Source organism: Sugiyamaella lignohabitans, chromosome B (assembly GCF_001640025.1).
Source record: "Sugiyamaella lignohabitans strain CBS 10342 chromosome B, complete sequence".
Classification (NCBI taxonomy): domain Eukaryota; kingdom Fungi; phylum Ascomycota; class Dipodascomycetes; order Dipodascales; family Trichomonascaceae; genus Sugiyamaella; species Sugiyamaella lignohabitans.
Window position 1 is genome coordinate 4,381,646 of NC_031674.1, and position 16,122 is coordinate 4,397,767.

Consider the following 16,122-nt stretch of genomic DNA (forward strand, 5'->3'; position numbering starts at 1 on the left):
AGTGCTTAGCGAGGCCAATCCAAAAGAGAGGAAACTAATGTATGAAATCGGGTGATCTCTTCAATACGAAATCTTAGCTTCAAGCAACATGCAACTTTAAAGGTGACGTTTATCTTGACAAGGTAAAGATACTGAACCTGATGCGATGAGCATATTAGTAGATAGGGCAATGCTATAGGATGATAGGATCCTATTTAAAATAGGTCGGTGGAAGGGACAACCAAGTCTATTCATCAAGGCCAATTAGGACGCATCCATTGCAACTTTCAAATAATTCGAGCAAATATGTCCGAAGATTCAGCTAAGCACTATGTTTCTTGACAAAGCTAGAACCGTGAACCGTGGCTACGTGTCTGGATATTGGTCCTGGAGACATCAGGTTCTGGTAAACTATATATATCACATGTCAAGACCTCTGTTGCACCTTAGATTTTTAATTAATACACGCTACTCTTCGTTACAGCTTCGTGAGCCTTAATCGTGTCTCGGCTATCTCGGGAGGGGACTTGAAACAGTCCGAAGCTCTTTTAAGAATTCAATTGGTATGTGACTTCCCCTACATTCCAATCAGCTGGCCGCCTCTACGTATCTCATATGTAATTGTTTCATAACAACATCAGCTGTGAGTGGTTGCTTAGCCATATTTACTCTTTACCCTCATTTGATATTATCCATGAAAGATTCATCCTTCGAGTGACATAAACACCGTTAGTGTACAAATCGGCTGGGTTTCAATGAAAGAATTCAGGGGCACTAGATGTCTGCCTTTGTGTCGGCTGCCCGAGGGGGCAGTGCTTCTACGGTGCATGTCCCACAGCCAAGAACAGACGTTCTACGCCCAGTTTTGCAGAGATTGGGAGTTGACAGTGGGTGGTTGTAGGGTTGCAACCTTTTTCAATATGATTGGGGTAAGGCTAAAATACCCCGAAGGCGCGTCGAGAATTGAGAAAAAAAATTTCCCGCCCAGGGCTAGGGTGTTGTTGCCTTAATTGGCGTACCAAACCGCAGCAATGCCACACGCAAACGTAGCAGATTAGCCGTATCAAGAAGTTAGTTTATCTGTATATAGACCTAAATGGCCTGTATGAGGGAACGACAGAATAGGCTATGATTATCTGAGATTTTAATTAGCGGTTTTTTAGTTCTCTTTTTCAAACAATTTTATTTTCCGTTACTTTTGTAAGAGAACACTCTGCTCTAACAAGGCTAAGATCTGGCTATCATATCCTTGGAACCAGCAGAAAGGGGACCAAGTGTGAAGTTGATCCCTGACACGGTACAGCCCACAGGTACTGTTGAGTGCATGAATAGGTCAACAAAATATTGTCAGCCGAAGCGACTAAACTAAATATATATTATTTGGCGAACTCAGCTATCGCTGACTATCCAAGAGAATAGGTTGGAGTGATTTGTGGCGGCTACTTAAATTCATTTGTTTTCCCTTTTCTACTTTAAATTTTGGATCAGTAGGGCACATTTCGATTGATACTGTCTGGTGTATCGAGAGTCTGACTTGTTCAAAGGATTGCACAAGTAGATTTGTACATTCACGCCGTGGCAAGTCTTTACGTTGATTTGAGAGGGAGTCACTCGAATCGCGAAGGGTATTTTAAAATTATCCGTATTTCATTGCAATATTTCACTGCGTTTACTTAGTTGCGTGCTAATCTGCAGCGATAAAGGATATTACATCGGTTTTTTTTTTTTCATTCTATTAGGCATCACATAAAAGATTCAAGATGCGTAAAGATTTGAAGCTTATGCTGATAGTGAATGGCCTCATTGTGCTCTTTCTTATCACTCAGGTCTTTGATTTGATGACGCTATTGATTGATGATTCATTCAAGGACGCGATCGTAGAGTCCGAGTTGACACCAGTCAAATATACTAAGCAAGCTGATGGAGAGGAGACCCCAGATAGAAAGCTCATAGTGCCAAAAATTATCCATCAGACTTATAAGAATGAGACCATCCCTGAACCATGGCTCGCACCTCAGAAGTCTGTTAGAGATCTCCATCCAGATTTCGAGTATATCCTATGGACCGATGAGACTGCTAGAAATTTTATCAAAGAACACTATGACTGGTTTTTGCCAACTTATGATAACTATCCATACCCTATTATGAGAGCAGATGTCATGAGGTATTTTATTCTTTACCATTACGGTGGTGTCTACATTGATTTAGACAACGGATGCGATTTTAGAATCGATCCTTTATTAGCATTTCCCGCTTGGCTGAGAAAGACTGTACCCACTGGAGTGTCCAATGACATCATGGGTGCTGTTCCCAAGCACCCATTTTTCTTGTACGTGATAGACAATCTTCAAAGGTATAACCACAATTGGTTGGTATCATACATTACAATCATGTATTCCACTGGGCCCTTGATGCTGTCTGTCGTATGGAAGCGATACAAGAGATGGGGTGTTCCTAATGGTGGTCAAGTAAGAATTTTGGTGCCTCCAGACCACAAGACTCATATGACATATTTCTTCTTTACCGCCCAAGGTTCCAGTTGGCATTTGGGCGATGCTAAGTTTATCATGTCCATGGGTAAACATTGGATATTCTACACGTTCCTCGGAACTGCCTTGGTTATTAGCGTGTTCTACCTGCAGTTCAAATTCTATCAATTCCTTTTATCTGGCTCATTTACCCGCTTTTACAGGAAGTCTCTCAGAAGGCTATTCCCTAACAGCCAATATAAAGATCCTCAGGAAGATGGCCAGTACGAACTTGTACCTGGCGAAGTGTAGATGGGCGATAAGCCCTTGCAGTTATGTGGTTATTGACTACATATTTATGCCCCTTATTTGATGACATGACACTTTATGACTATACATTAGAATGAACTTATAAACACTGTACACTAAGCAGTAATTGCACTCAAATGTTTGGATAGAGAGGCTCAGCCTATTCTTTACATACCTTTCGATAAGGCGCCGCCATGTGACTTATCTTACTGCAGAAATCAAAACCTAAAATCACGTGATGTTGGCGAAAATATGTCACTTAAAGATTAGGAGTCGATTGATCGATTACCCAGCATTGATTAATTGAAAAAGTGTCATTTGATAAGATCGATATGCCTTTGGAATTGTTGGTCCCAAAGCCAACCTCCGTCTTACAAGTTTCTCAGAATGCCAAAGTGATTGTGGCTTCCGCTGTCTATGGCTCTGATGTGAAGGTCGTTGTTGGTGATGCTTCATCATCAATTTTACTCAAGATTGACTCAGATCACTCCCTTTTCGAACCGAATGCAATCGTTGAGTATCTTAGCAAAGCTAAGCTAACTTCTCATGACTGGGACCTGATTAGCATCGAGGAAACTAAATTATACAACTTGTTGAAGCAAGGGGAAGCCAAGAAGCTCGATCAAAATATTAGCCAGCTCCTATCCGAGCTACTGGATAAGGTCGGTTTGAAGGCACCGTTGTCTGCTGGAGCTGTTATTGTTTTTGGAGCTTTATATGGTCTGGTAGCTACTAATGGTAAGGGTGCCCTATCTCAAGATCTTCAGTTGACACTTTGGTATCAAAAGTTTAGTGGGGAATCTAGAGTGAAATCCGGCTTGAAGGAGACTGATGCATTCGTCATTGTTGCCGCTGCTGCTTCGACTGCTTCTAAAGCTACACCAGCTGTTTCTACTACCCCTCTCCCAGAGCGAACTGGAGAAAAGAAGATCGCTTCTGGTCTTCAAATGAACATCCCTAGTGGCCCGATCCTTCCCAAGGATGGTCAAAGGAACATTCTCATTACCTCCGCACTACCCTATGTTAACAATGTTCCTCATCTTGGTAACATTGTAGGCAGTGTTTTGTCGGCCGATATTTTTGCCCGTTATTGTAAGGCACGTAACTACAACACTCTTTTTATTTGTGGTACTGATGAGTATGGTACTGCTACCGAAACTAAAGCAATTGAAGAAAATGTGACTCCACGTGAATTATGTGATAAATTCCATGCTATTCATAGAGATGTCTATAAATGGTTTCAGATTGGCTTTGACCACTTTGGCCGCACTTCCACTCCTCAACAAACTGAGATCACTCAGGACATCTTCCTTAAGTTGAACAAGAATGATTTTCTTGAAGCTCAGACAATGGAGCAGTTGTACTGTACTCAACACAATGGTTATCTTGCCGACAGATTTGTAGAAGGTACCTGTCCTAAGTGTGGTTACGAAGATGCTAGAGGTGACCAATGTGACAATTGTGGTAATTTATTAAATCCGTTTGAGCTTATCAACCCAAGATGTAAACTAGACAATAGCACTCCTGTCAAGCGCGATACCAAGCACATTTTCCTCCGTTTGGACAAACTTCAGCCAGAAATCGAAACTTTCAATGATAGGGCCCAAGTGGAAGGCAAGTGGTCGAAGAACGGCAAAACTATCACTCATAATTGGCTTAAAGAGGGGCTTCGTCCTAGAGCTATCACCCGTGATCTTAAATGGGGTGTTCCCGTTCCATTGGAGGAGTTCAAGGACAAGGTCATGTATGTTTGGTTTGATGCATGCATTGGTTATGTTAGTATTACTGCTTGCTATACCGAAGAATGGCAAAAGTGGTGGAAGAATCCTGAAAACGTGAAGCTGTATCAGTTCATGGGTAAAGATAATGTTCCTTTCCACAGTGTTATTTTCCCAGGTTCTCAAATTGGTACTGGAGAGAAGTGGACACAACTCCACCATCTAAATACTGCAGAATATTTGCAGTACGAGGGAGGCAAATTCTCAAAATCAAGAAACATTGGTGTTTTTGGAAATAATGCTCAAGAAATTGGAATTAGCCCTTCGGTCTGGAGATACTATCTTTCTCTTGCTCGACCTGAGAGTTCTGATACCCAGTTTTCTTGGCAGGAATTTGTCTCTAGAAATAACAGTGAACTGCTGGCTAATTTGGGTAACTTCGTCAATCGTTTGATCAAGTTTGTCAATGCCAGATACAATGGTGTTATTCCAGACTATTCCGTAGATTCGCTTCCCGAAACGTTCCCTACCTTCAAGGATGATATCAACAAGTACCTCGCCAATTATAATGCAACTCTTGAAGTAGGTGCTAGTTTGAGACAGGGACTCGAAATCGCTATGCAGGTCTCATCGAGAGGTAATCAATTCCTTCAGGACAACAAGCTTGATAATTCATTGTTTGCCAACTTTCCTGAGAAGTCAGCTGCTGTTGTAGGTGTCGGCCTGAACTTGATTTACCTTCTCTCTGCTCTTGTCTACCCTTATATGCCAGAAACAAGTCACGGCATCATTGAACAATTGGAAGCACCTTTGCGTGTTATCCCTGATGAGTTTGATATGCCTCTGCTTGCTGGCCATAACATCGGCAAGGCAAAATACCTGTTTAAGAGAATTGATGAGGCTAAGATTGATGAGTGGCGACTCAAGTATGGCGGCGGATCCGGTCAATAAATTATACGCTTGAAAATAGACTTAAATAGACTCTCTTAGATTTTGTCTGTTGTAATTTTGTTTGTTTCATATAAATAAATACATAATCTGAGTCGAAACCTCGCTGGGGCCTACTACAAGCAAATTACATGTTAATAAATAGTTTACAAAAGAAGCTCATTTCGCACATCTACAAGATATCTGTATTTCGCTTGGGCAGCTCGTTCAGCGTCAGTAAGGAAATTGACTTCTTCTTGCAATGTTGCAATTCTGTTGCTGGCCCCAATTGCCTCCATATCCCGGAGAGTAGCAAATGTTGCACTTTCTACCGCCGCTGATATCAACGCTTCCTGAGCCTCTGTACATTTAACTTTGAGCAGGGATTGTCGTTTGATGTATCCACCTAGCACTATCGCTAATTTTTGTTCCTGTTTGTTAAGTTTTTCAGCCAGTTTAGACAATGAATCCGTCACAGTTGATTTGCCCAAATCCAATTCGCAAGGATCTTCGGCAACGTTGACAAAACTCTTGGATCCAGACTTTTCAGCCTCCTTTAAGAAGAGCGCTTCGATGCTATCTTTCAAGTCATCATCAATATCCTCCAATATGGGCCCAGAAATCACCCTGTTCTCAGAAGGATATTTCGTGTTATCAGATCTCAATAACTGAACTGCTTCATCTAGTATAATTTTGAGGTTTGCACCATATTCCGTGGGTCCAGAAGGCGAGAGTGTCTGAGGAATCACCGCAGGTCGTGGAAGGTCCTTCTGAATGCTCTTTGACCTTCTATTTAGTTGACGCTGATATTCTGCCTCTCTTTCTGCTGCAATTCGCTTATCTCTTTCATTGGCATCCTCTGCTATCTCTGGAGCCTCATCTTCAATCGCCAGATCATCCTGCTTGGGTAGAACAATCTCAAAATCATTTTTTGGCTTGGGTAACGAAAGAAACTTTCTACGAATGACATCTCTTGGCGTTGCTTCTACGCCAATATCGTTGACCCCGAAGAAGTCTCTTCTTGGGGTCTGTGAAAGCAACACATTGGGAGTTTGGTAGGTCTTTGAAGGAGGCAATGCTGTTTCGATTGGTTTTGATTGACCATTTAAAGGTACATTCACTTCGCCTAACAAAGAAGACTGTTGTTTTGTAAGGTTTATGAGTTCTTTACTCGCCAGTTGAACACTGCTCTCGCCGGATGCCACACTAGGAGTCCTCAAGGGTAAGGCAGTGTTTTCGGCTGCCGAGTAATCTCCAATTAGTCCACTATCACCGTCTTCTGTATCGTTATAGTTTTTCATTTCATCACCCCTACGTGTGTGCTTGATAATTTGCTCGAGTTCATTGACGCCAACCTGTGGTTGTGGAAGCATTAATTTCCTTCTCTTCGCAACTTGATCAGCTTGACTAAGCTGGTGAAGTTTTTCTGCCCTTGCAGCTGCCGCTTGGGCTTCAGATGCTTCATTTCGTTCTCTCTTTTTGTCATTTCTTTCTTTCTTCTCTTTATCGTCTCGTCCTGATTGAGGGACGCCTTTAGATGCAATTAGGCGGTCATACTGCTCTTTCTGTCGTTCGTTTTCTGCTTTTTCTTCCGAGGTATCATAAAAACCTATAGCTGGTTTGTGCTCGAAAGGAACATCAGCATTGTAATCAATAGAGAAAGCGGTGCTTTTGTTCTTAGGGCGAGTATTGATTTTTGTCACAATCCCTGCCTGCTTCAACTGCCGCCTTTTCTGCAGAAATGCTAGTCTTTTACTTTCATTCAAAAGCCTTTCGCGATCTTTTCGTTTTGCTTTCTTTCCTTGTGTATTGGCTAAACGTGCTCGAGCTTCAGCCAACATCTCTTTCTCGTCTTCGTCCATATCCACTTCATCTGGTCTTGCAGGTTTTGACTCCGGAGTTGGATCAATATCTCCGGGTCTGAATTTACGAACGCTATCAACAGAAGGACCCGCCACATCAACGCCCGTTAAATTCAGATCCGAGCTGGATTCACCCCGTTCAGCGTCATCAAGTAATTTCTGATATCTCTCGATGCATTGAGTAGCAGTTCTACCGACTATAGGGGCTATACTCCGCCATTGAGTCGGCATAATCTTAGCTAAATGCAATAATTTTTCATCCTCCTCTTGCGACCATTCTATCTTCTTTACAGACGGGTCTAGCCATTCTGACCATCTCGCTTTGGCCTGTTTTGCCGTTTTCCTTACTAACAATGATGAGACCCTCGCCCATTGATTGAGTCCATACTTGGAGATTGCAGCACGGAGTATTTCATCCTCCACGTTTGTCCATACACCTCCTTTTACATATGTCGGAGCCATTATATTTACGAACTCTACTGGTAAATTTAAAATTGGAAGTGTATTCTCAAAATATGGTGAACATGCGTATTGATTTACACATAACAGAATACATTCTAATATCCGCTTCACATAATACTCTCAGAAAGTGAGGGCAGTCAAGTATTTGTTGATAGGCGATACTAGAGAGCAAAGTCATAACAGTATAAATTGACAATATCTTCCTGGTGGCGCAACATTATAGACAAAATCGTCTTTCTTTTAGTTTATTTATCTATAATGATTTGTCTTTCATATGATCGATAAACGACAATTATGTAGCCAGTAGTCTCAAGAAGGAACACACACTCTTGTTTTCACACAATCCTGCTAGCATAGGTATACAATTTAGCAGGGAATTTGTTGAATTTGTTGTTAAATCAGTGGCTTGTACGATGGATTCTATGCTCTCAAATGGATAATAGGACAGTTTCTAGTTATGCAGGTTCTCGCATTTTGATTTGCACCCTGCATAAAATCTAATGCATGGTCATCAGCAACTTTTATATAAAACTCGGGAATTTTGGTTTAGCAAACAACTTCTCTTCTTTTCTCCGACTGGGACTTTCAAAAAAACCTTTATTTGTGTCTGATTAGCATCCTAAAGGTTACCGAAGCCCTCTTCCTGTTTAATCTTTAGGAGAAATCCGACGTTCAAAACTTTAATCCCCCCACATACCAGCTGAACTGATACGGAAGTGGTAGCGTCTATAGCCGATTCGGTTCGGCTGGTTAATTGGGAGGAGATTGGGAAAGCCGCTTCTCTCCCCGTGCAGACCAACATATGCCTACCGCACAAAGAGCAAAAGCTACGGAGCGCCGCCACAGCTGCACGGCAGCCCCAGCCCGTCCCCAGCCTGCTGCTCGTCCACAAAGCCGGCTTCAAACGCGCCAACCATTGTCCAACAATACAGTATTCTATTGGTAACTGCAGGATAGTGCATGGTATGGTATACCTTCAGTGGATGACCAGCTTCTTAGACGTAAATCTTCATCTCATCACATACGCAGTTTGCCAACAACTCAAACAAACAAACAAATTAGCAAACCGAAGAATTTGATTGGCTAGATGTAAATAGGCCTGATACTTTTAAACATTTGTGAGGATTGTATCAGATTCTAATTTGTTGTTTGTTTGTGTTGTAGTTGTTACGGTGGTTGTTCTGTGGCAGACCTACCGCGTTCGTATGGAAAATTTCTAAAGTGAGTTAAGAGGTTGGTATGTCTGTGTAATCCTTTAAATGCGATGCCTCGGCCATATTATTTGACCTTGGTTATAGATTGTTCATATTTTGCTATTTTCTAGGATCTCGTAGAGGGACATCTTAGATTGTGGTCGGATGTTATGTCTAGAATGGCCCTCGTCTGAAATGGTCGTGTTATTGATACGAGGGCCAATGAATTATGTTGTGGGTGGGTGGGTCGGCGGGTGGTGGTCCGGAATCTGGAATTTGTGAGGTATAAGTTTCTAACTATATGAGCAGTTCAGCCATGGGTCCCAGTTCATCCAGCGGTTTTAACCAAGGACCATCCAGTGGTTCTAGCAATGGCGGTGGTTCGGATTCATTGATGGCAAAGGTTTCACAGAAATTGGGTGACCTGTCACTTAAAAAAAATCGATTACTAGGTGATGGACTTTACGAGAGATATTCTTTACCCGCATCAAGAACCCATTCTCATGAGACTACCCATCTGGCAACACCTCCAGCTAGTCTAGCTACGACGGGTTATTCAAGTACTGCGCAAAGTAATCTGGCCAGCGGAGGTGCAACTGCAGGTGCTGTGCCGGGTTCACCATCATCTACTGGAAAATCTTTCTTGATTTCGTCATCACCAGTAAGAAAGTCACCATTGGCCTCCCCAAGTATGCTACCCCAATACGACCGATTGCCAACAGTTAGCACTGGCAGCTCACTGACATCAGGTGCAGCCAAAAATAAGGACACAACTCAATTGCCAGGAAGTCAGCCAACTCAAGCTGACTCGTCACAGCAATCGGGTCAAGCGCTAACTGAACCAGCTGCCAAACCACCGACCAAAACCAGACCCAGTGCGTCTTTCTTAACATCAGTCGGCAGCGTTAATTCCGGGAACGGCAGCGGCGGACAAGGGGATTTGTCAAATACTACCAGCAGGAGTAGCGATGCTGGGTCCGAGTCTGTCTCACATTCAGCTTCGCCGTCACCCATAAGTACAACTTTTGGCAGCAACCCGGCAAATGCCACTGCTGCTAGCCCATCGCATAAGGCTAAGTTTGATCTGTCTACTGATATTTCAAGGGAGTCATCTAATGACGATTCCTCTCCCAGTCTTAGTGCTTTCCCATCTCCAGATAGGGATGACCCGTATGCTCGTAGTAAGAGACCGCCGCAGGTTGTAAATCCAAAGCAAATTGCCCCTCGATTTGTATTTTCCAAAAAGAAGGGTCATAAATCGAATAGTTCTTTGAAGTCTCTTGGAGGGGGAAGTTCGGGTAGTCCTGCTAGTGGGGGTCATCATTCCAGTTCAATCAGAACTGTCATTGGCCATACAATTAGCCACAATAGCTCCACAGGAGGCAACGGTAGTGGGGATGAATCTGGTGGTCTCCATAAATCTCATGGTTCTATGCTGGAGCTTAAACGATTTTTTAAGCCTAGTAGAAAACACAAGTCATCAAGTAAGTCCGGTTCTTCTTTAAAGAGTGGGAGTACTAGTAGTTCTCTTCGACACAATGACTCATCAGCCACACTTGATAAAACTATCCCTTTTATGGAGGAAGGATTTAAGAAATATGGTAAATTGGGTAGGGTACTTGGGTCTGGAGCCGGCGGTTCAGTCAGATTAATGAAGAGATCCTCTGATGGAACAGTATTTGCAGTGAAGGAGTTCCGATTGCGTCATGCGAATGAAACTGAAAGGGAATACTCCAAGAAGGTCACTGCTGAGTTTTGCATTGGTTCCACTCTTCACCATCCAAACGTCATTGAAACTTTGGATATAATTCATGAAGAAGGGCGTTATTACGAGGTGATGGAATATTGCCCTTATGACTTTTTCGCTATAGTTATGTCCGGCAAGATGTCCACAAACGAAATTGGCTGTTGCTTCAAACAAATTCTTAGCGGTGTTCAGTATCTCCACGAGATGGGTTTGGCGCACCGCGATTTGAAACTTGATAATTGCGTTGTTACTGAGAGTGGTCTGGTAAAGCTGATTGATTTTGGTAGTTCAAGTGTGTTTAGATATCCTTTTGAGGCAGATATTGTTCTTGCTCATGGCGTAGTGGGATCTGATCCTTATTTGGCACCTGAAGTACTCTCTAGGAAAGATTATGACCCACGGCCAGCGGATATCTGGTCATGCGCGATTATATTTTGTTGTATGACTCTTCGTAGATTCCCATGGAAGGCCCCCCATCACAATGATAACTCGTATAGACTGTTTTCATCTAAACCAGACGGGCCGGTTGGGCCAAATGGTGAGCCACTGATTCCTGTTGAAAACAGAAGGACCCATGCAAGTAGCAGTTCGAGCAGCACTGGCACAAGCTCAAATAGCCGTCATACTACTAATGCGGCAACTGGCTCCAATAATAATGGTCCAAGTGACACCATTACAAGTTCTAGTTCCAGTTCTGGGGTTGGAGCTGGTCAGAGTACGGCAAAGACCGCACCTCATGGTGCTGGAAGTGCATCTCATGGTCCTGTTATCACCTCACCGTCCACAAATGCATCTAATGCTACCAGTGGTATTGTCGATATCTTAAATGCCAACACACAGCCACAACAGTCTGTAGTCGGTAACGCAGTTGCATCTGGGGATCATCTTCCTAAGAGGACAACGCCATCTCGTTCCAATACAGGCTCCTCTTTGGAAGGACCACCCCCACCTCCAGTTATCAAGGGCCCATGGAGATTATTGCGCCTACTTCATCACGACAGCAGACCTATTATTGGGCATATGCTGAAAATCGACCCCAAGAAGAGAGCTACTCTAGAAGATATCATGGCAGACCCTTGGGTCCAGTCACTACAGTATTGTACAATTGGCAAGAATGGTGAATTTATTAAAGCTACTAATCATGAACATACATTTGTTCCACCTGAACAAGCTCATCTTGAAGCATACAAGAAATGAAAATCCAATAGTACTTCTATATATATTTATTAAATAGTTTAAATGATTATATTTTAAATGATTATCACTCTATTAGAGGGCTACGCGCAAGAAATCGTCAAGTCCTCAGGAACTCAAAAATTAATAGACGAACGACGATACATGTTTTAATGTGAAATTTATACAGTTCTAAAAATGATGGTTAAACAACATAGAGACGGATTCTCCGTTATGGATACGTCGGATGGCTTCGCCAAATACTCTTGAAACATCAATGACCTCAAGCTGGTCTCCCAACTGCTCCAAATGCTCTTCTTGTGGAACAGAGTTTGTAGTGACAATCAGGTCAATGGCAGACGCACGGATGCGTTCGATGGCATCTCCAGAAAAGGTGGCATGGGTAATAATAGCATATACTTTATCAGCACCTTGGTCTTTGATGAGCTTGGCTGCACGTGTAATAGTATTGGCGGTATCGCAAAGATCGTCCACTAAAATGGCTACTCTTCCTTTCACGTCTCCCACGAGCATCGTAGTCGCATGGTGACGGGAAGCGTCGGAAGCAGCAGAAATCTTTATTGGCCGCCTCTCTTTGTGAATAAGAGCAAATCTCATCCCAAGAGAATCAGCGATTGCAGTAGCTCTTTTGGCACCACCAGCATCAGGTGATACGATAACTGCTTCTTGGTAACCTGGGATGCTAGTGGCAATGTAATGTTGTAATAAAGGCTTGCCATATAGGTTGTCTACGGGAATGTCAAAATAGCCCTGGAACTGAGGATCATGTAAATCCATGGTGATGATGTGATCAGCCCCAGCACAGGTCAACAAAGAAGCAACCAAGTTTCCAGCTTGTGCCACCCATTCCCTATAGCCAGAGTTATTTTCAAAACCACGGGAATACGAGGCAGATGACGAGTTTCCAGAACCCGAACCAGAGCGAGACCGCGCTTGTTGATCCAATAATCTTTCCTTGAGCGATAGCGGGTTCAAACTTGGCGAACCAGGCGCTTGATCGGATGAATCTTTCCTTGTAAGCAGGCCCGGTCGAGATGATGGACGAGGAGTACCAGGGACACTTTCAAAAGTAAAGTTTGGTTTACTGCTTGACGTTGATGTGGAACTGGAGTTTGACGATTTAGAAACATTCAGTGGTGCTCCAGATTTCGTATATGGCACATCCGGTTGTCTTGAATATGGAAACAATGGCATCACAGCGGTTACCTTCTTAGCCGATGCAATTTTACATGCCGAAATCATAATCAATAATTCCATGAAATTATCATTAACATGGCCACAGCCTGACTGAATAACATAGACATCTTTCTCTCGTACTGAGTCCTTTATTGTGACCGATGTCTCTCCATTGCTAAACTTATGAGCAGATACCTCACTCTTATCAATGGAGAGTGCATTGGCAATACTTGATACCAGTTCTGGATGCGAATTACCACCCAGCAATACCAGATTCCTCATTGTGGATCGATAGTGACGATGTAAGGGTGGTTTGGTTTTTTATCTGAAGATAAGAAAAAAAATATACATCATGCAAGTATACTATGCATGAAGGTAATATCAGCCGTGTCGTCGGCGGGAGTAGAGACCTCATCATGGAGGCTCAAGCCAGTCGTTCGCTATCCAGCCGAGAAATTTCCGGTATCTAAGATCTGGTCAATTTCTACATATCATTGAGTAATAAATCTTTCTCGCTATAAAAATGAAAGTTAGTAGCATTTTCCATGTGAATATGGTTTTATAACGGGAAAACTTTCTGGTATTATCGGGGTTGTATTGTACGAAGACCACGATCCTGTGTAGCCTGGCGTTATTTGTTAATTGCGATGACTTCCTCCATACAACTGGTAGCCGAAGCTGCCTAAGTTAAGAACAATTAAGTTCACGGCATCTATGCAAGCTTGAGACAAACCGGCACATTCCTCCCATGTTGTCGTAAGTCTCTGCTATGTAAGTGGGACCGCACGGTATGTAGAGACATATTTATTGTTAGTGTACAGGGTTGGATTGTACAACTTTGTCTAGACTTGTCTAGTGAAAGCAATCACCAGGGATACATGTGATTCTCGAGACTGAATTGCTAGTTGATTGATAATTTTAACTGGGCTTAGAAGCGGCTCTTGGCCGATTACGCACCATCATTTCAAATATAGAACATGGAGGTGGGGAACGGTCTCCTGATCCGTGTGTCTGCTTCATATGTGTGCTCAACCGACCCTTCAGTAAACTTACCCCTGAAAATATATCCTGCAGGCATAATTCACAAATCGGGGGATGTATGCTTCCATTAACGGTCCACCAACTCTCTGCTGCCAATGCATATCACTATAAACCTACCATGATTCCAAATCAGGTAGGTAGTATACAAACCTACGCACGACTAAATGTACAGTATCACTATCAGGAAACGTTTCAAATCGAAAGGAGAGACATAATTGCGAACCCCTCGAAATTAGATCGGACCGAGAAAGATTGGTTAGAGACAAAAAGCCGTTTGTCTCTTTACTATCTTCTTTCTTTCAACCAAGAATAGCTGTGTGGACATCTCTCACAAATCTTCGACCTCGTGCTGACTGAAGCTGTTTCTGTTTCTCCAGGCAACAAAAACTACTAACTGTCACTCATCGGTAAATCTGCAGTGAGTGAGAGTCTATTTATTATTTTGTGTGAGCATTGTTGCCGCAAGTACCGCATCAATCGGTGCCGCTTCTTTAGCATAACCCCCGAATTACGCGAGAAGCAGGGGTACTCAGTTCATTTTGTTTCTGATAATGATTTTTGATACAGCAGTTTTTCTTCACTTTAATTGACGGGATCATTATTTTTGGCACAGAGACGTTACACTGCTACGATTTATTTTGGAACATCTTCAAACTCAAGACAATAAGATTACTGACAACCCTAAATCCAATTTGACCGACTGAACTAAGTCACCATCGAAGGCACGCAGAAGACATAGGTTTTTTCAAACTGGACGCGTCAGCTTGTTTGGATATTGCATTCACTGAGCTTTATACTGCTAATATCAAGGAAGCTATTAGGCAGCCTCTGATTAGTGATTAGTTATTGTTTCCCTTAACAGCTTCTTCAAGACATACTAAAGTCTCGTGATCTACGCCTTAAGGGTGTTTCAGCAATAAATCCTGATTTTTTTGTGTATATTGGTTTTGGCTTTTCAAACCTGGTCTCTACCAGTGTCTAAGATTATAATCTCGATGCCTCAGGTTCTTGACGGCCCTTACAGCCTTTCCAATCCTTATGATCATATCTCGGCTGCTCATAATAGGTTAAAACTAAGGGACAGCAGGGGTCAAATTCCGGGGTTAACAAGAAAAGGGTCTGCTGGAGGCCATCCGAAGGACGTTAAAGTAGTATCTGGCTCATCGTCGTCATCATCTACAGACTCAGGCTCTTCAGCTACTACCATCGGTTATACTGACGTTTTACACGCTGGAAAGCCTATATCAACGAATACTATTCAGGAGAAATCCCCTGCTCAACAGAATCCAAGGTTATCGATTATAAGCAATTCAGGAACCACGATTAATACAACTTTAACCGTTACAGGAGGCGGCAATAGAAGTGGCAATAACACTCCAACTTCTATTGCCGCTAGTCGAATTTCCAGTCCTATTACTTCTAGCATGGGCAATTTCGAGATCGAACATATAGACAACAGCAGTGCCCATAGGAGAGCTCCACCTCCACCAGGTGCACAGGTTATTGAAGCACAAGTTAGAAATTTGCAACGCAATAACACCACAATAGGGATCAGCTCGCCAAGCTCCACTATATCAGAATCTCCCAAACTGAGAGCCAGCAATCTGATGTATGACTCAAACCTAGGCCGGCAAAGGCCTTCTGCCTCTGAAGTACGCCGGCAGTCGGCCTATATTAATATCCATCCTCATAACCCCATTTCAAGAACTTATACCCCAAATCCTGAAATTCAATCTACTACCAGTAGTAGCTCGACCAGTAGTATTCAAAGAAAGAGAACCAGCAAAATAACTTCATGGATGAAGAGAGCAAGCTCCACGCCTGTGCAGAAAGAAGAGGATACGAGACCCAAAATATCAGACCCTGTTTTGGAATATTCGACAACAGACTTACTCCCTGAATTCCAGTGTACAGACATTGAATTTATGGAAAGGCAACGGTTACTTCTTCAACGCCAATCTCAGCAACATCTTAATACCAATACAAGTCTTAAAGCACAAAGGCGACAATCCGAGAACTTTTACCGCAGGCAGTCAAGAGGCAATC

The 16,122-nt window shown here is 42.8% G+C and overlaps 5 protein-coding genes across 5 annotated transcripts; 3 read left to right on the plus strand and 2 right to left on the minus strand.

The window, feature by feature from the left end:
* Positions 1 to 1,739: 1,739 nt before the first annotated feature.
* SUR1 (mannosylinositol phosphorylceramide synthase catalytic subunit SUR1) lies at positions 1,740 to 2,759 on the plus strand (the record flags this gene model as incomplete). The annotated part of the gene is made up of 1 exon (XM_018880520.1): positions 1,740 to 2,759. The coding sequence occupies one exon, from the start codon at positions 1,740 to 1,742 to the stop codon at positions 2,757 to 2,759; it is 1,020 nt and encodes a 339-aa protein (XP_018738332.1).
* Positions 2,760 to 3,088: 329 nt separating this feature from the next.
* Positions 3,089 to 5,425, plus strand: MES1 (methionine--tRNA ligase MES1; the record flags this gene model as incomplete). Its single annotated transcript, XM_018880523.1, has 1 exon — positions 3,089 to 5,425. The coding sequence occupies one exon, from the start codon at positions 3,089 to 3,091 to the stop codon at positions 5,423 to 5,425; it is 2,337 nt and encodes a 778-aa protein (XP_018738333.1).
* A 143-nt stretch (positions 5,426 to 5,568) lies between these two features.
* Positions 5,569 to 7,725, minus strand: CEF1 (Cef1p; the record flags this gene model as incomplete). Its single annotated transcript, XM_018880524.1, has 1 exon — positions 5,569 to 7,725. One exon carries the CDS (start codon positions 7,723 to 7,725, stop codon positions 5,569 to 5,571), a length of 2,157 nt encoding a protein of 718 aa, XP_018738334.1.
* Positions 7,726 to 9,234: 1,509 nt separating this feature from the next.
* On the plus strand, positions 9,235 to 11,862 carry HRK1 (putative serine/threonine protein kinase HRK1; the record flags this gene model as incomplete). Its single annotated transcript, XM_018880525.1, has 1 exon — positions 9,235 to 11,862. The coding sequence occupies one exon, from the start codon at positions 9,235 to 9,237 to the stop codon at positions 11,860 to 11,862; it is 2,628 nt and encodes an 875-aa protein (XP_018738335.1).
* A 168-nt stretch (positions 11,863 to 12,030) lies between these two features.
* On the minus strand, positions 12,031 to 13,317 carry PRS5 (ribose phosphate diphosphokinase subunit PRS5; the record flags this gene model as incomplete). The annotated part of the gene is made up of 1 exon (XM_018880526.1): positions 12,031 to 13,317. The coding sequence occupies one exon, from the start codon at positions 13,315 to 13,317 to the stop codon at positions 12,031 to 12,033; it is 1,287 nt and encodes a 428-aa protein (XP_018738336.1).
* Positions 13,318 to 16,122: the final 2,805 nt, after the last annotated feature.